General features: G+C 39.0%; 1 protein-coding gene across 1 annotated transcript in view; it reads right to left on the reverse strand.

Annotated features, from left to right (window-relative positions):
* The window catches only part of myom2b (myomesin 2b), a 29,133-nt gene extending 10,790 nt beyond the window's left edge, over window positions 1–18,343 (reverse strand). Inside the window, exons 1-26 of the mRNA XM_085452813.1 lie at window positions 18,226–18,343; window positions 16,343–16,446; window positions 14,629–14,686; window positions 14,331–14,485; window positions 12,725–12,811; window positions 10,758–10,846; window positions 9,517–9,567; window positions 9,152–9,316; window positions 8,587–8,748; window positions 8,237–8,378; window positions 7,444–7,643; window positions 6,976–7,029; window positions 6,610–6,737; window positions 6,189–6,372; window positions 5,665–5,839; window positions 5,437–5,558; window positions 5,146–5,333; window positions 4,769–4,895; window positions 4,467–4,645; window positions 3,562–3,676; window positions 3,100–3,262; window positions 2,871–2,977; window positions 1,817–1,861; window positions 1,300–1,436; window positions 758–902; window positions 172–234 (exon numbers count right to left, since the gene is read on the reverse strand). Coding sequence (XP_085308939.1) covers window positions 172–234; window positions 758–902; window positions 1,300–1,436; window positions 1,817–1,861; window positions 2,871–2,977; window positions 3,100–3,262; window positions 3,562–3,676; window positions 4,467–4,645; window positions 4,769–4,895; window positions 5,146–5,333; window positions 5,437–5,558; window positions 5,665–5,839; window positions 6,189–6,372; window positions 6,610–6,737; window positions 6,976–7,029; window positions 7,444–7,643; window positions 8,237–8,378; window positions 8,587–8,748; window positions 9,152–9,316; window positions 9,517–9,567; window positions 10,758–10,846; window positions 12,725–12,811; window positions 14,331–14,485; window positions 14,629–14,686; window positions 16,343–16,425 — 3,124 coding nt within the window. The 5' untranslated portion in view covers window positions 16,426–16,446; window positions 18,226–18,343. The remainder of the gene's footprint in view (window positions 1–171; window positions 235–757; window positions 903–1,299; window positions 1,437–1,816; window positions 1,862–2,870; window positions 2,978–3,099; window positions 3,263–3,561; window positions 3,677–4,466; window positions 4,646–4,768; window positions 4,896–5,145; window positions 5,334–5,436; window positions 5,559–5,664; window positions 5,840–6,188; window positions 6,373–6,609; window positions 6,738–6,975; window positions 7,030–7,443; window positions 7,644–8,236; window positions 8,379–8,586; window positions 8,749–9,151; window positions 9,317–9,516; window positions 9,568–10,757; window positions 10,847–12,724; window positions 12,812–14,330; window positions 14,486–14,628; window positions 14,687–16,342; window positions 16,447–18,225) is intronic.
* Window positions 18,344–18,959: the final 616 nt, after the last annotated feature.

Consider the following 18,959-nt stretch of genomic DNA (forward strand, 5'->3'; position numbering starts at 1 on the left):
GTGTGGTTTTAAGGTTGCAGCTCGAGAGTTTATGTAAAGATAGTGTACTTCTCTCCTGTATGCTCACTCATTAGTTATCTCCTGGGTAACATAGTGTTGTGCTGGTCTCAGGCTAAATTAAGAACAAAGCTCTTACAAGCTTAAAATTGGATGATGTTTTGTATTTCTTACCCTCTTTGACTCTGATGTACTCTCTCCTCTGGAAATCAGCCTCAGCCAGTGCTGCCTTGAAAGCTATGTGCACATACAGATACACATAAACGGAGAATAATTAAAAGATCAAAGTGTTGCTATAGATTCTTTTTTTAGTGGTCCCCCATATGAGAGCAGAATCATAATTTATGAAATCAAGCATCTTTAGTTGAGTCTTAGGGAGTCCTATAGACATGAAGTTCAAACCCTTCTCTACACTAACGGGCTTAAGACATTTCCATAATGGGATCTCTAATGCAGCAGATGCTAAGTCTACTGTCATACAAAAAAGCCCATTCTATACACTCTCTGCTACATGTCTGTGTTTCTCCTGGCTTAGGCTTGACAGCATACCCCCTAATTAGTACGCTGAAAAATAAGAGGTTGTGATAAGTTCTTTCTGCACACATCCACTTAAAAAAAAGAAAGAAAATACAGTCCAGAGGGTATTGTTCTTTTTTTGTTGAATGTAGTCGGATACTGCAGGTTTTGTGGGGTCCAACTGGGTTGGAACCACATTTGAAAGGCTGATCGTAGGACAGCAGTAAACCTTGGTCCCTCTTACCATTTCCAATCAGAACCAGTGAGCTCTGTGCCTTTCCTCCTCCATCTGTGATCTGGCAGGTATATGTCCCCTCATTCTCCTCAGTGAAATGATCCATGATGAACTCAATGATCCCTGTAGCGACATCATGAGCCATCTTGTTGGGCTGCAGAAAAATAGAGTTGTAATTTTAAAAAGCCTACTTGACGACAGACTTTGTGACTATCATAACTTTTGTGTAGTTAAAAACAGCTGACTGAACTATTGTCTTGATAGAAAAGTAGGTTGTTCACCTTGAAGCTAGAATATAAATCATTCATCTCTTCTGTTTTTATTTGCAAGGCTCACTTAAATGGTTTAGCCCATACTCTGGGACCTTTCAGTTTGAGCCTCGCAAAAATTACAGCTGAAAGAAGACTACCTGGCTAACTGATATATCATTTTCCGGACTTCATTTTCCATTTGCATGACTTTCTACACCCATGAATTTCAAGTACTGCATAGGGAGAGTGGCATAGGTAGGAACTGACTACAATCTGCGGGTAAACTAAGATGTATCTTACATCAGCTCCAGACAGTTCCTTGTTGTTTGCAAAGAATTTGTAGGTGACATTGGAAGAAATCTCCTCAGCCTGCAGCCAGAACCTCATTCGGCCTCTCTCCAGAATCTTATAGGCCAACTCAGACTTCAGCGGGATGACTAGAGGACAAGAGGGAGGAAGGGTAAGGGGTTTCAAAACATTATTGTCCTTGTTTAATGAGGAGACGAAGGAGGAGAGGACAGGAGAAGGAGAAGAGCTTAGGCAATGTGATGCAAAAGCAGGTAAGACTTTTTTCTTTTTTTTCTTTTTTTTTGGATCAAATAAAAAGAGAAATCTGCCCCTAAAAAAATAAAGAAATCAGAAATCTTCAAAGGCAGAAGAAGAAAGAAAAATAAAAGCATAAAAGAGGGAGAACGAGAAATGAAGTGAGCAGGTAAGACAGATTAAGACTCAGAGGAGAAAGTTTTAAAGAAGAGATTAAAAAGGACAAAGAGAGAGAAACTCAGAGAGATTGAAAGAGTCAGTCAAAGGTACCTACCTGGGTGTCTGATATCATAACTGAGCGCCAGCATCTTTACCAACTCTATAAGGCACAGACACATTATTTTATAGACACAGACATGCAGTTATCATACATGTGACATTTTATACATTGGTCTAATTTTACCATTAGCTTCGATGAGGTACCAGATAAGTCAGGGAGAGGAAAATCAAGGAACAAAAACATTAAAACTGAAGCTCAAAGCTGAAAGAACAAAATTACATTGTGACTCATAACTGGCCCTGAATGCTTACCCTGAAACACAGCCTGTATTATGAGTTGTTGTATTATTGGAGCCTCACCAAGTACCTGTGATATAACTGAAATGAATGAATCCTTGCGTGCTAGAAGTTCAGAAATTATTGCGAGTTACAGTGGAATAACTGTAGGCCGAATGGGAAGCAATCAGTGGAAGCCACGTATTATAGCCTCGTAGCAAACTGGTGCAATAGAAGGAAAAGCGTTGTGAAGCTTTCCTACAGAAATCCTTTTGCCACGAAGATCTGGTGGTAAAACATGTTCAGTGCCCCAAGCTTGGAGAAATAATGCGCTCTGCTAGTATCATCAGCTGTGTAATGAAATTGTTTGTTGCCTACATGCCAGGCTGATTGTTTTTAAGTATGCTCTCACTGCTTTCATCTTTTATTGCATTCTACACACTGCCTTAGTTCTCCGATACAGTTTTCTTTTGATTTTAGCTCAAGTCTGCGCTTTTGATGTAGTTATTAGGGTGTTGCTCTACAGCTGTTCACATTTTCACGATCAAGGCATGAGTGGTATTTGCATGCAATAGTTTAACAGAGGTAGGAAACGGATATGGAATGCAAACTAATGCGATGAGATGATTAAGATAATAAAGGCAACATCGCAAATTACCATAAGTCAACAAGGGCAAATGAGCCATGAGTATAGAATACAAATAAACATAAACATGAGAGATTTCATTAAGTCTAAGTTGCAGATTCTTTTATAGATTTTCAAATTTTTCATGACAGTTGACTGGGTGCCTAAGCATCAGAGCCATCCTTACTTAGCAATGAATTGAACCTACCTTCATTAGAGATTGTGTAGCTGGATGACACTCCCTCTGTGTTTGTGACAGAAACAGAATACGTCCCAAAGTCCTCCTTATCTGGGTTCTTGAAGATCAGCTTAGAGCTGCAGTGGAGGGCGGAAGAGAAACACAGACACACACAGTCAGAGAGATTGTTCAAGCTGAAATTGAATGCAAATGTTTGATGCCATATGCATGTTATATATGTGTGTGGCTGTGGTCTTACTGGATGCCCTCGGATTTAATCACTACCCCTTTAGAGAAATCTGTGATTTCTTTATAATCTTTCTTCCAGATGAACTTGGAGCCTTCGTTTATCTGGCAGGACTCGAATGACAGAACAATGTCACCTGACTTCTCATCCACCACACAGGACACCTCCTGGGAACCTTCAATACACAGATAAACATAGTTTTTAGACTCATTTTTGTCTCCAGTTAATGCCCAGAAAGCCTAAACAGCTATTAATGTGAGCTTTGATATTTGATGGATTGATATCACATGTGTCCACTCGCTCTTAAACTCTTGCCTTCACCACTGTCAACAATAGTGCAACACTCACTCAAAGCAAAACCATAGCACTTTGTATGCTTTACAAAGAGGAACTTGGAGACACATATTTATGAATTCTAATACCCTTATATTCTAATAGTAAGGTATTCAGTTTCTGTCTGCTGTTAAATGTTACCTGCCACGGCCTTGGCAGTCACAGGGTCAGAGGCCATTGAGGCCATACCCACTCCAGCAGCATTGACTGCACGCACTCTGAACACATAGGTAGTGCCCACCTCCAGACCTGTTACCTAGGACACAAACAGACAATCTGTTGCTAGGGGGAGTGGAGGTGTGAACGTCTGTAAATGGGTGTGGTAACTTTCAACCTGTGCAAAATTGACAGGTAAATAAATTATGACATAATAACAGCATATTCTATTCTGAATCTAACAATACTATTTATTTTGTTGATCACTTGGTGCTGTGAATTAATGTAAAATATATCATCCTTTAGCCCAGCAGCAGCTGGATCTATTATTATAATTCCCCCTGTTCTTTTAGGCAACTTACCCTAAATATTAATAATGCATGAGTAATCCGTATTGTTTCAAAGCATATTTTTATTAGATCACTAAATGGTCTTGGTATTATTATAATTATTCTTGTCTTATTTTACTTTACTGACTTTCCATTATCACACATAAGTGATTCACCTTTAACAGATTTTCTTTTTGTACCATTTCACCAAGTAGTTACTTGGTTCATCCACTAGATGTCAGTGTCACACAGTTTTTGTACCTACACTGCTGCAGTTTTGGTAGTGGTAAATAAAGTGCTGGAAAAAGTGGATGAAAATTGATGTTTTGGGGGGGGGAAAAGTTCAGTAAAGATGAAGAAACACACTGTTACATAATAAACGTCATGCACTGCATTTTACACTTGTTTCAGCAGTGCCAACATTTAGTCTAACCTATATGTTATATTGTAAATTAAAAGCGTTATTCCAATTTCTTTTGTCTTGCGTGCTTGAGTAAAATCTCTGATGAGCAGTGGAGGATAACCTCTATGATTCATAGATTGGAACAGTGATACCCTCACCTTTAGGAAGCGGTGACTGGCAGCTTTTTCATTGGCTGTGATCCAGTTAGCAGTACCCTTCTTGGCATACTCAACATGGTAGCCTGTGATTGGTTCAGAACCAGTGTAGACAGGCTTTTGCCACTCAACCACCAATGAATTATCTCTCACTTCACAAAAGGTCAGGTCATAGGCTGGGCCTATATGAGCCAGATGATGAGAGGAGAAGAACAACAATTCCATATTTATCTTTCTAGAAGTGTAAAAGCTTCACTTTTGACTCAGAGTTTAAAGTCAGTCACTAAAAAGTGAAATTTACTAACCAGGTTCTGGCATTGTCCAGGCATCACATGTAAGGTCTTCTGAATGTTTGGACGCTGGTCCAAGACCAGCCAGGTTGGCTCCATAAACCTGGAACTGATAGACTGCTCCCTCTGTCAAGTTCTCCACCTTTTAATAAAATGTTACATGGTTAACTAAAATCCTAGTTATCATTATCAATTTAAACAAAATGGACATGCCACTTTCAGAGTTGAACAGGCCAGTTTTGCACAAAATAATCAGACCATCCCAAATAAAATAATATGTATCTTAACTTTTGTATGATATATAATAAGAAGAGTATGCAAGTATGTATGCAAAATTGTGGCCCTCTTCTGTTTGTTTTGATGTTTGAATGTTATAAAAAGAGTCCAAATACCTTATAAACTCTCTCTGTGATTGGTGGGATATGAACCTCCCTCCACATGGTTGTTCCTCTACGTCTTTTGTCCACATAATACTCTTTGATCTTTGCTCCTCCAGAGCGAAGAGGCTTCTTCCAGTTCAGGATCATTGAATGGCCGTCGCAGTACAGCAGTGCAATGTTATAAGGAGCAGATGGGGTGGCTGTAAGAACAGTATTGAGTTTTAATTCTTTAAAATGAAAAGGTTTGGGGCAGTTATCATGATTAACATCTGCAGTAGTGAGCAAATATTTGGCATTACTGACTAAGGGCAGCCTTGACAGTCAAAGGTGCTGACTCCTGGGATTCATCACTGAGACCCAGCTCATTGATAGCCTGGACGCGGAACATGTAGGTTTCTCCTGTGGTCAAACCACTAACCACAAACCTGAAGAGACACAAACGTGACACAAAGCCCATTGTGTAATAAGCAGCCAGAGAAAAAAATCCATTTTTGAGCCCAACAGTGTGTTTGTGTGTCGCTAGAAACATACTTGGTGTTCTTGTGAGGTTTGTGATTGGCTGAGGTCCAGTTCTTGGATCCTTGCACACACTGGTCAATGTAATAACCAATCAAATTATTAGGTTCCTTTGGAGGAGCCCATTGGATGAGGACAGAGGTGTCTGTTTCCCTTGTCGCAATCACCTGACCAGGAGCGGATGGTACGCCTGCAATTGATTAAAAAATAAATAAAAAATAGCTACATAATACTGTAATTACAATTAAGGATACTTTATATTAGGTTCTTCTGGTTTTCAAGTGGCTGCTACTCAGTATCTATACCACAACCCTCTTACACCTGACCATAATTTTTATGTCAGCTTCATGTTTGAAACATTTGAAACAAATCTCTCAGCTGACATATTGAAAACTTTTTGTAGTAAGCAGTTCAGAAGATCACCCACACCACATTTTGTTGTGAAGTAACACAGAAATACAATTAAAGGTGTTGCAACTGGTAATTGGTAATAATAAACACTACTGCTGTGTAACAGGAAAGGAAAAATGGAGGCAAACCTTTGAGTTCCTGAGTCTGAATAGGTCCAGTTGGCTCTGATGGCGCACTGGTCCCATAAATGTTGGCAGACAAAACTCTGAACTTATATTGTTTTCCCTCTGCCAGGTCAAAGACAGCATAACGAGGAGATCGAATAGGGACCTGGGTGTTAACGCGCTGCCATGCGCCACTGTCTGCCATGCACTGTGGAGAGACGGAGACATGGAAGCAAGTTTGTTTACATTTTAAAAATGTATTTTATTTTTTCCAAGGCTTGTCTCTATATGTGTTATACAGAAGACCTGTAAAAATAGTTTAGGCACACAAGTTAATGCAGCTGCATAATATAAAGGAGAAAAAAACTGCTGTTACTGCTTCGTCAAACTATAAACAACTGTTGAGGGGGAAGTCAGTGAATTAGAATATGACATTGTTTGTTACCTTTTCTATGTAGTACCACATGGGAGCGCTGCTGGTGTACGCTGGGGCTTTCCAGCTCAAAACAACATAGGTCCTGTCTGTTTCTGAGGCATTAATTCCTGATGGAACACCTGGAGGCTTTCCTTCAGCTACAAAGAAACAAGACTGAAAACGTTAAAAATATAATACATATTATATGTGGCGTAACAAATACACGAACCAGTCGCTTCCTTGCGTACATCTGTTCAATTGCTTAACACAAATATCTAATCAGCCAATCACCAGTCAGCAACTCATTGCATTTCAACTTGGAGACATGGTCAAGACAACCTGCTGAAGTTTAAACAGAGCATCAGAATGTATGTATCAACTTCAATTCAAACCCACCTTCAACTTCGTCATGGTAAGACACGATATCCAGTCTTCCTCCAAGCCTTTTGGCTAGAGGAAGATAAAGAGATGATCATGTGTTTGTGATTGATAGTGACCTTTTTTTGAGATCATTTTAAATACAAATTTGTTGTTTATATAGGAGCTGAACATGTACCGTATCTAATGCTATAAAATAGACTGATTAGTGTGTATTTTACAAGTCTAACCTGCCCCCAAATAAAAGCATGAGATAAGTACAATATGACATAATTTAGTTACATAATGTGTTTTTTATTATGTGCTTTAAATCAGGGCTGATTGTAATTCTACATGAATAACTGTTTAGCAAGAAACAAGAAGACAGTTATAATTTCAAACAATAGTGACTACAATAATGACAACATGACACATGGCAAAACTTCAAAACACTGTATTTTTAAGGTGAGCTTAGACATTTCTCTGTATTAGTGTAGTTAAACCCACCGTGAAGCCTCTCAAACTCAGTGGGGTCCATTGCAGTGATGGGATCAGACATACGAGAAGGTTTGCTGATTCCATGGGAGTTAACAGCTCTGACTCTGAAGTAGAAGGAGTGCCCTTCAAACAGCCCAGACACCGGATATTTACAGATCTTTATGGGGTGATCGTTACATTGGGTCCAGTTTTCAGTTCCAACCTCACATCTAAGAAGAGAAAAGATGAGAATGTCGCAGAGTTAATGAGATGAATGCAAATAGAAAGATCTGATAAAATACTGGTATGGCATGGAGTCATTATAAACATGTAACTATTGCAAAGAGTAATATGTGTACAAGTTTATAATGGATGTTTTATGTTTTGTGTATGCTACCATATTATTAAAAAATGCTGATTGGTATATGAGATCAGAACAGTGTACCTGTTGGAGCCTCACTGAAAGCACTTGTGCTGAAATTATCTGTTCATTATGATGCTAGACAAAAAAAAAGACATAAGCAGGAAAAGAGCTTCCTCAGCAAAAAAAATGCAGATTGAAAAAGAATGAAAAGCAGCCAATAGGTAGCAGAGCATGCCCATTCCTGCTCTGTTTAGGTTAAAATATGAGCGACAGAAGAAATAAACAAAAGCAGCTGTGTATTTTATGTGCAATAAAGAGAACATGGACTGCCCCTCTTCCTTGAGACAAAAAACAGTAATTTGATACTCAAGTAAGCTCAATAGGATTACTTAAAGTAATTAGTTTGTCTTTATGCTGGCCAGTTTATCTGTTTATGGCGTTTATACCAGTAACTCTTACTTGTCGACAAAGTATCCCAGGATTGGACCCTCTGTAGTTGTATTAGGAGGCTTCCATGACACAATGACATAGTCTCTGTTGGCATCATGGATCTTGATGTCCATAGGAGCACCAGGTGCAGCAGGGACTGGAGGAGGACCATCTAGACAGGAAGTGATGACGTGCATTGTTTTAATAATCACATTATTCATAAGAAATAAGAAGCAATAATACTTAGCATTAGCAGTTAGCAGAATAAGTATTATGTTGACAGCAAAACCGTATCAGTTTCATAAAATTTAAGCTCCAGTTTCCAAACTGGATTTAGAAATACGTTAATCTTATCCAGTCCAACGTTTGGCTCATCTTACCTGCGACTGAGACAAAGGCGCTGTGTTCTGCGGTGCCTCCTTTAGTGACCATGCGCAGGGTATAGAGACCCTCGTCATCTTTGTAGAGATTTGGAAGAGTCAATTTGCTGAATCCTCTACCAGTTTCAATCTTCACCCATTTAGAGTCAAACAGACGAGTGTCTAGGAAAAATGAGACAGGCTCATTGACTCAGCTTCACCGCATAACTCTTATGAACCTGAACTATAAAATGCTAAAATAATGAAACATCAAGTTTGAGTAAATAAAGCCTTTCTGCATACAACAAAAATAAGCTAGAATTTTCTTTTATACCTCAGACACACACGTAGCAAATGAAACGGCTCACAAATTTGGGGTGATATTACTTGAGTCTACTTAACTGCTTTTGGTATAATTAATAGGCAATAAAAATAGTGTCCATAACATTTTCTAATTTTTCCACTGCTGTGCCTCTGGCTGCATGTCGGCTAGATTGGGTCAGGCAGTCACTGTGGCATTTAGCATATATTACTAGCAATTATAGGGTAATTACTGTATCATAAAGTGCTATTTTATATCAATTACCATCTCTGTACCACTGTGCCTCAGGCTGTAGGTTTGCCAGGTTGGGCTCCAGGGTCATGGTAGCAGAAAGGGTGGCAGATTCACCCTCGGTAGCAAACACTGGTCCAAACATCTCCAAAAAAGTAATGTGGATTTTAGTGTAATGGATCTTTGGTAGCATAGAAGCTGGGGAAAAGAAGAGAGATAACATGAAAGAGATAGTAGAATTGGTGGTAACAGCATGTTGCTTCACACGCTCTTTTGAAAGGAGAATAGAGGAATATTATGTTAACTCATATTAAATGATATAATTGTATTACAGTTGTAATTTATGAGTATTTTAAAATCTAGTGCTGATGTTCTCTGGAGGTAATTACTTTGCCTACCTTCATAAGGCAGCCATGCATATGAACAGGACTCTTCCTCCTGCTTGAATCCTGCACAAAAAAACAACAAAAAACAGTAAACGTTGTGTGTGATTGGCAGCAACAGCCAGCTGAAATAATACAGATGTGCAGTTACAGATTTGTATGATTCATCTAAATATGATTACTTTTTTTATGAATAACATTTATTGTAAAATAACCCTACATGAAATTTGTTGAAATGTTGCTAATTGCACAAGTAACTCCTCATAGTAAACACTCAGCTGTAGGTATAGACACTTTGTGAAGTAGCCTCTAGTCTCAGAAGTGAAGCCAAAGTCAGCAAAAGGAGAATCCTGTGGTCTGTGTGTGTGTGTCTGTGTTGGGTGGGGGGTCTGATTGTATGGAAGTTTATTGGGGAAGTGACACAAATGTTAACCCAAGTTTAAGTTATGATTTAATTTGCTAGTTTTAAATCCTGTTTTGCACAATTAGGGTTGATTTTGTAAGATATGGTCCCATAGTGAATTAGCCTTCCTATTTAGAGAATAGTGGGTTATGATTTGGGGTGTGATTGTATTTCGATTATTGTGCTTAATAGGTTGCTACTGTAAAACCACGTCCATGGTTTCCTAGTTAGAACTAGTTCCTGTCACAGAGTTCCCTTTTTGCTTACAGCAATCAGTCTCATCGTTATTTGCCACAATAATCACAAAAGTGTTATCAACCCAACTTGAAATATCATTACCAAAGGAAGTTGGATATTCTCTGCTTGGAGGCATAGCATATGATCGTGAGGCAGCATCAATTAAATAATTACTGGAATTTGATTTATGGAGTACAAGCGGCGCTTTTGCTCACACATCACTGTGGTTTCTTCTGATTGGTCTGGGCATGTTGCCTGCTCCATATCAAGAGTTTGTGTACACGTTGTCAAGTGTACAGTCCCTGATGTAAGTTAACCTCTCAGTGTCGCAAGTATAGCACTGGTTTCACAAAGTCTTTATTGAGTCGATTGAGGCAAGCTATGGATCGTAGCAACAGAGTGGTAGATCGTGCGAATGGGTGGCAGACTTGGGGTGTTTTGGTACTTTGGCTAAGTCAGTTAGCAACACTAAACTATAAACAAATGTTTACGTTCTTGCATCTGGTCTAGAGTTTGGGGGTTGGCTTGTGTGTGTATGAGAGTCAGCGTGTGCAACCCTGTTGCACGTCCATTGCTTTACACTTAAAGCCTCTGGTTATCAGATTGAATGGCTTACTCTTCACAATAATGGAGGCCTGACTGGAGGCTTGTCCATGGAGGTTTACAGCCATAGCAGTGTACTGAGCTGTATCATCAGTTGAGCATCTGGAACACAGAATAAACATAAAATGGTTGCATTTTGATCAAAAGATTTCCCAACAGATTGCAACAGATTAGAGAATAAACGAAATGGTGATTGAGCACTGTGTCATACTTAGCATACTTAGCTAAATTCTGGGACTTCATGGCAATCTTATGGATTTTACAGTCATCTGTGAAATTACCGAAACTGCCTAAATAGCAGGTGAGCTACATATTAGAAGATCTGCAATGACAGGACTAACTGCTCTCTACATTGCCACTGTGCATTTTCTCCAACAGCGTATATGAATCCACTTCACCAAATGAGCAATTATTCCCCACATGAATGCTTCATGTTGCCAGGGATAATCAGCAGTGGAGAAGACAGAGCACAGATTGTGTAAAGCCCCATTCACACTTCAATTAACAATGCTTGGTTTACTTATTCAGAGAATGTTTTGGTTTAGACCCACAGCTTTCCTTTTAGGAAACACCATGTGCCAAATCTCACCTGACAAACAAAGTAATGCTTGCAGAATACTCAGTGCATAGTCCTTTGAGTTGGAAACAAGGTCACAGGGCAGGGGGTTAATTGTATCTTCTGTGTGGGCGGATTTTATAATCTGCCAATATGTTAGAGCTGCAATGCAGTTCATCACAAGCACTGTGTCTGCTAAGCTTTCTCTACGTTATATTTACATAGAGGTTACTGGATTTGTTTTCTTTAGAGCAGTGTAGCTACAGATCTTTGGCCATTCTGGCAAGTTGCAAAACTTAAGTGGTCTTTTTGTTTCTGCTCATATCGCTCACTTTTCCACAATCGTATGTCACACCTTTAGCATGTGACATGAGACTTTGACCCCTTGACAAATTAATAAACTGATATAGTCATGAAAGAGGATGTTATTAGCATAAATTGCAGAAGTAATGTGGGGGAGAACAGCGAATGTACTCTCATTAAGTCGCAAATAACTTAAGCTATACAGTGTGTAGGTGTAGGACTCGTGAGGTGTCTATACATAACATAACTTCTTGCTGTCTATTTCTAACCCTGCTTAATGCCATGCTAAAGTTTTGCGGTAACTGTTATTTTAATTATTTAGCTATTTTAAAAAGTCATAAGTCATGGTAAGAATGCAGTACTCAAGAGTATGATGTGCTTCATGGGTGTTTTTTCTCCAAGGAGTATTAACTGCTGGCTGTACAGTGTGTAAGTAAGGAAACAGCGGTGGCCTGAAAGATTCCCAGAGTATCACGTACCACTGAGGTCAGCACTTGAACAGCTGAGCTTCCACAGACTGGAGGGAGAGTAGGATAAGCTCCAGTCCCCTGACTTTAACTACACAGCCCGCCCACACCTTCAGGTGACAGACGGTAAACATCTCTGATCTAATTTTGTGCATGGGGCTTGAAAGAATTAAGGAGGAGGAGATTTCCAATGGCTCGCTACATATTCTTAATCCCGATATTTGGGCAGTGAGACCAGTGGCCTTGTAACTCAGTGCACTTCATCTTAAGAAAACATAGAAGCAGACAAGTACAAGCAAACTACAACCCATTTCCAAAAAAGTTGGGATGTCTTATAAAATGTAGATTTAAAAAAGTAACATCAAGGAGAGGGAGAGAGCCATACAGACGTGGACAGAAAGAGATGGGAGTTTTAGATTGTGACCCATTCTTAAAGTTCAAAGTTAAAGGAAAAGCCCTTTGTGAGAAAGATGCACCATAGTGGGAAACGTTTTTCCCACTATTGTGCTGGACTGCTGTATTATTGGATTTTCTTCTCTTTTGGGGTCTTTACCTTACAATATAAAATCCCATGAGATGACTGCTATTAGTAAATTGGTGGCAGATAAATAAAAATATGTTCAAAAACTCTAACCTTTATTGAACTTAATGTACCTTGGGATCTCCAGGGAGTGGATTCCACCTTTGGCTTCAACCAGATATCTTCCAGAAGACAAGTCCAGGATCATTCCATCTTTATACCTAAAATTGAGCAAAACAATAGCTATCTTCATGAAGCATTGAGTAATAAAAGGTATGAATGCAATGATGTATCCACAAGACCACAAAATGGTCTTTTACGTTTATTCTTGGGATTTTATGGAAACCTGTGACCCTGGAAAACTGGCTTCCTTTTCATCTTCTTACCTTGTAGTTTGGCCTCACCACAACAGACAAAAAGCTGGGAATGACACTTCATGAGAGCCAAAACTCTCATGTCTGCATCAGCATTAAGATCAGCGGTAAACATAAAAAAACACAGCTTGATGCCCACAGCATGTGATGTGAACTGAAGATCCAATCAGAAACTGACCCACAAGAATTTTCTGACCTTAACTGTGCTTCCTGCCTTATTTCGGTGCAATTTGAGACGGCAAGAAGCAAATGTCAACATTTATGTCCAAACACTAATTTAAAAAGATCTTTCACGTTGGATAGTAATTAATTATATTAGACTGTGTTGTTAAATATCTTGCGGACTGTCTCATCTAGCCGAGTGACTGACTCCACAAAGACCAGACTATGAGCACAACTGCGAGTGAGGTGATAATGCAAATCAGTAGAAACTTGTAAATCCTGATCGTCTATTTCCTCAAGGTCGCTATGAGGACAGCCAAGTTACCGGCCATACATGCTGCACATGCAGCAGCATTAAAAGACTGTCAAATACATACATACATAATTTTATTAGGGATTAATAAAGTATTCTGATTCTGAAATCTGCTATTATAGTCTGTACTAGAGCAGACAATGCTATCCCTTAAATAGGCTTACGGGGAATAAGGCGTTAGCCAAATGTCTACAGTCTATATTGAATGAAGACTTCGGTGATTTTACATTTGTTGTTTTCTTAATATGCTGTCCTCAATGTTGATTCATAGCCATCTGCTGCTGGAATGCAAAGTCATGAATAAGCCTAAGATATGCACATGAGAGCACTTATGACAAGGCCTATCAGGAGAGCATTCTCATTTCATACCAGGCACAGAGCTGCAAACCCTGTGCCCATGGCATAGTCACTCCTTCTTAGGCAGATCATAAACTGTGTTACAGGGATTATTCAAACCCTTCCTGAGATGAGGAGGGAGATCCTCAGCATCCATCACAGAGGTCTATTGATGCCTAACTGGCATGTGAACTCCCAGTGACTGTGAAACAGCAATGAAAGAACAACCATGCCCACACATAAAAAATGATGTGTGTGTGTGTGTGTCACAAACACAGTGGAGTAACCATTGCTAGCATACTGACTTAAGCGTAATAGTCAAAAATGTAGTGGTTGGTTTGTACTACAATGTAGCAAAATATGGAAAGAAAACTAACAAATATGTAGTCATATATCGACAGTGGGAACTTTTAACTTAATCATGGATTTTCAGTGTCAGAAGCTACATCTCCTGGATGCATGGGTGTTTTGTTTTGTTTTTTAAATTACGTAAGTTCATTTTATACAGACCACAGTGACAGTCAGAGTCAACAAATCACGTAGAGACTGACTTACCATTTTACAACAGGCATGGGGAAGCCCTCAACAGTACAGAAGATTTTGACTGGAGTGTTTTCAAACACCATGTGGGATCTGAGTCGGACCAGGAACATTGGTCCCCTGATCATGGGCTCCTCACGCACATATTTGTCATCCAATTTTGTTCTTACCTAGACAGGCAAACAATAAGACCAGTATATGACAGATCATTTTAAAATCCATTGTACTATAAAGCATTAATATTAATAAAATCCACAGGACAGTTAAACAACGAATATAGAAGTCTTGATTAAAACAGTTACAAGATTCTTACCACTTCCTGGATGCGGGTTTTTGTTTTGTGCTCATATCTTTCCTCCATCGCCTCAGAGCTAAAGACAATGACAGCAATAAGTCAGTTTCCTAAAACCATGATAAACCTGAGCCCTGTAAGCTGATAATTGAGCATCTAATATAAAATAAATAAAGATATCAGTTACTTTGAGATGTGGACCATCCCTGCCAAAAAACCTCTTACAGTAAGTAGCACTGGCTTCCCAGCTGTAATTTAAAAAATGCCTCATAGTATTTGGTCCATACTGTGGGACATGGTGCATGTTTCTACTCATAAATCAGTACTGACCTACCAAACATACATTGTACTTCCTGAAATGTGAGCATAAATATAGTGCTATAATACTACTACAGAATGAAAGGTTTTAGCCTGAACTTATTTTATGCATGCTTCCCAGTCTATGTCCCTGAAACACAGGGAATAATTATAGGAATAATGCAGGACGGGGAAAGACAACTAAACATGACCTTAAACAGGAAGCTATAAACAGGCCATCAACATACACTCATCTGTGAATCTATGACCCCTCTGGCAGTGTGATCACGGCTGTCGGAGTCTTAAGAGTCACACTGTACAGAGGGCAAATTACAGATTATCACCTCACTGCTCGACACCTGCATTTTTTTTGTGTGTATTTTTTTTTAAACTTGCCTAGATCTTGATTAATCACACAGCCATTGCACAACTCTCACTTTTAGCAGCTTATTTGCCAAATATATAAGATCCTGGCTAAAGTCTGATGTAATATTATTTGTATATAACATTATGGATACGCCATAGCAGTGTTGTTCATTGCTGTTGTTTAAAAAAACAAAACAAAACCCTTCAGACAAAAAGTAATTCCACAACTGCCACCAGAAGTGCCCTTCAGCCCCTAAAGTCAAGGGGATCTTGAAAGCTGGCAGCAACAAACAACAGTTGGTACGGTGATCTGCCATCTGGGGCAGGAGCAGCAGTGCAGCATTTTAAGTCAGGGAGATGAGTCTATCCTTGACCTTGACCGGGAGTGACTCTTAGTATTTGTGTCACACAGAGATTTGCCTTAAAATAGCTAAACATGCAAATTTTGTGGTGCACTTTAAAGGAGATTGGGTAAACATATGAGGAAGGAAAGGGAACATATTCATGCATCTCTTCTGTTTTTAGTGGTATAAATGCACCTGGAATGGCTGTTTTATCTAAAATAATATAATTTTGAGTATAAGTAGGGAATGGAAATAATAAATCTTTTTAAATAGTTTCAGTAAAGAATGAACAAAGCAACCAGAGTACCTGTTAGTACTCTTTTTTTGAGTCACACATACACACAAGCAGACATGAAAACAGAAATGGTAACTAATAATAAGAAAAATCACTAATTTAAGGACAGATTTTACAGTAGCAGCCTTTTTATTCATTTACGCTATCAAACCTAATCAAATTTAGGAAACTCACCATAAAGTTAACAAGAAAATTACAATGAAAAATCTTCCTTACTCATAGGAGTTCCTTAATCAAGTATGAAATCTTTTCATAAAGCTTTTACTAACCACCTCAGAGTCTTTATGTTGGTTAGTCCGTCTGTTGCTTACATGGCTTCATTTGCAGGTTTAGTTGTACAAAACCTTACTACTGTTACACATCTAATATTAGTAATATTATTAGGACAATTTAAGTAACTTAAAACTATAAATAATACAGAGACTCTTGGTACCTGCTATATTCTTTAACCACATACTGGCTCTGTTTGTGGTGGTATTCATGGTTGTAACTTCCACGTTTGATCCACGCTGACATGATGATGCCGTAGATATTGACCTGTTGGACCAGCACCACACATTACAAGATTGATGCATACAATCACAAAGACAAACACTGAACGATTCTTGAAGAGATGCTTGAAATTTTGAAAATAGTCATTTCCAATTACATTTCAGCATGATGTTTTTATTTACTCGACCCTAAAAGGAAAAAAAAAACACTCCTAAACTTTGGAAACTTGAAGTCTGCATTATTCCCCCGACATCCAAATTCATAAACATAGCTGACTGTCGGCTCCAGGACTGACAAGATGACACTATATTGATGGAACACACGGGCACAAATGTAAACAAAGGGCATGGACAAGTATGGATAAGAATAGCAACTGAAGCACAGCTGCAGCCAAGAGTGTGGTACCAGTTTGATAGCAGTAATGGCTTGTGTGTTTAACAATTGCCAATAAATATAATTTGAATAAATTAGACAAAAAGGAAGCCAGTTACTGGAACGTGACTAAGACAGCACGGCATTAATCCATTATTGATGATAGGGACGTAAAAACTGACACTAAAAACACAGAAAAAGAAAATGTTGCCATACAAACGTATCACTGACAGTTCAGCATCCTTAAATGTGTCATCAACTATGTGCATGCTGCTTACGGCTGTCTGGCTCCAGCTTATTTAAAACGTTCATTATTAAGAACATTTCAGGAAATGTCTCGTGTATAATCTGAAGTCCTTTTCATTTGTTGTGTGTTTCATATAAACAGAGTAGATGTGGACTTCAAGGCAAGAGAATACAGTAGCTTTGTCTTACATCATCCACACACACAGGGGAGTATAACTGCCTTGCATCACCTCATAGTCCTCAGGGACCAGAAATAAGGTCAGATGAAACGTGAAGCGATACTGCGGCCCAGCCTCCCTCCCTGAAGGCAACTGAGACGTGCTGCACCGGCAAAAACATTTCTACTTCCATGTCTTTGAAACACACTGCTAAGATTCAGTGTCACTGTATGCATCACTTCTATTGGCCCAAGGCAATCCTCCAAGTAGAAAGTCAGCCACAGTAAAAGAACAAAACAAAACCCTTGCCTCCAACCTCTATCCCCAGACAGCAAAAATAATCGTTCTCATTTGAATAATGAAGCACAATATTTTATGTATGTCCATCACTCGTATTTTGCCCTTTTACAGTCATTATATTTTCCCTGAAATGGGTAACCACAGTCTTACTGTAACTGTCTGACTATTTGGTATTAGCAAACATACTGTGGGTGTTACCTCACGTAACACCCAAACATCTCTATTGTAGCTGTAAAACTTTATAGATCTCAGTCAGAACAATGCAAGCCTTTGAATTTCTCCAGTCTGACCATAAACACTTCTACCTAGATGCAAAACTAGTGGTAGCAACAATACAGTAGCTCAACATTGGCTCAAGCGCTTGTACATTTTCTAACTTGAGGCGTAATCTTTGTTAGCGGATAAATGAGCTCAAGTATACATGAAACCAACACATTTAAAGTCCAAGCGTTGCACACCGACAGGCAGCCCTCTGTTGGTCACTCATTCATGCCAAATGAATCACCACATATCGCGAATGCAGTAATTAATATTCATAATAAAATGAAATTAATATATAGTATCACTCATCACATTGAGTATCATTAATAGCTCTGACTAAGGAGCAAGAAACATCTCTTGGCTGCGCCTCGGTCTGTTCTCTCTATGCCATCCCACTGATCCCACCAGCTATACTTGGATTTGAAACAAAGCTGCAGATCCAGAGGAGAGAGGAGCATAAAACTGAATTTAAAATTGATTTTCTTACCCCTTGAGATTCCCTTTGCAGCGACTTCGGCTGTCAAGCTGAATCCACAGGGAGTCAGCCTAAACCAAGTACAGGGCCAACAAAACCACCACCCGTCTTCAACTGTTCCCCACCTGCTTCTCCGTGAGGCCTTAAAAGGAGACAGAGCTGCCTATATATAACCAGTATCCTTCAAGACTCATAATTACTGGAACCAGTAAACTATTTGAATAATAGAGTTTATTCATTACACTTTGTAATGGAAGCCAACCGATTTGTTTTTGGTATTCCAAATTAATGGTGCATGCTTAATGAGTTATTTAAGTATACGAGAGCACACAGACAATGCAGAGAATCTGACAACAGTGATGCTATGTTTTGGGAGGGGGGGCAATACCACACTTTCACCAGCAGCACTTTTAGCCCCACAGACTAGACAGCAGTATGGAGAGCTTTCAAGTAGCACTTAACTAATGAGTTTTACCATGCCACAATAACTTGTTAATGAATAATAAAATGTGTCACTGTATGCATCATTATAGAGCTTTTAAAACATGCACACTCAAACTGAGGAAAACAGATTTAAATTCTGTATTACAATGGCTGGATACGGTGGATCATGAGTTTATAGCTACATTTAAATTTAGCTGCATATTAGTTAATACTAGACCCTCTCTAAGGTCTTTCACCATTCTGTGCTGAGAAATGTGTTAAGACACTGTGCCACATGCTGAACTTTGGCCAGGGTCTATTTA

Source organism: Copadichromis virginalis, linkage group LG1, assembly GCF_057382275.1.
Source record: "Copadichromis virginalis isolate Kocher_CV1m ecotype Utaka linkage group LG1, C_Virginalis_male_GT1.1, whole genome shotgun sequence".
Lineage (NCBI taxonomy): Eukaryota > Metazoa > Chordata > Actinopteri > Cichliformes > Cichlidae > Copadichromis > Copadichromis virginalis.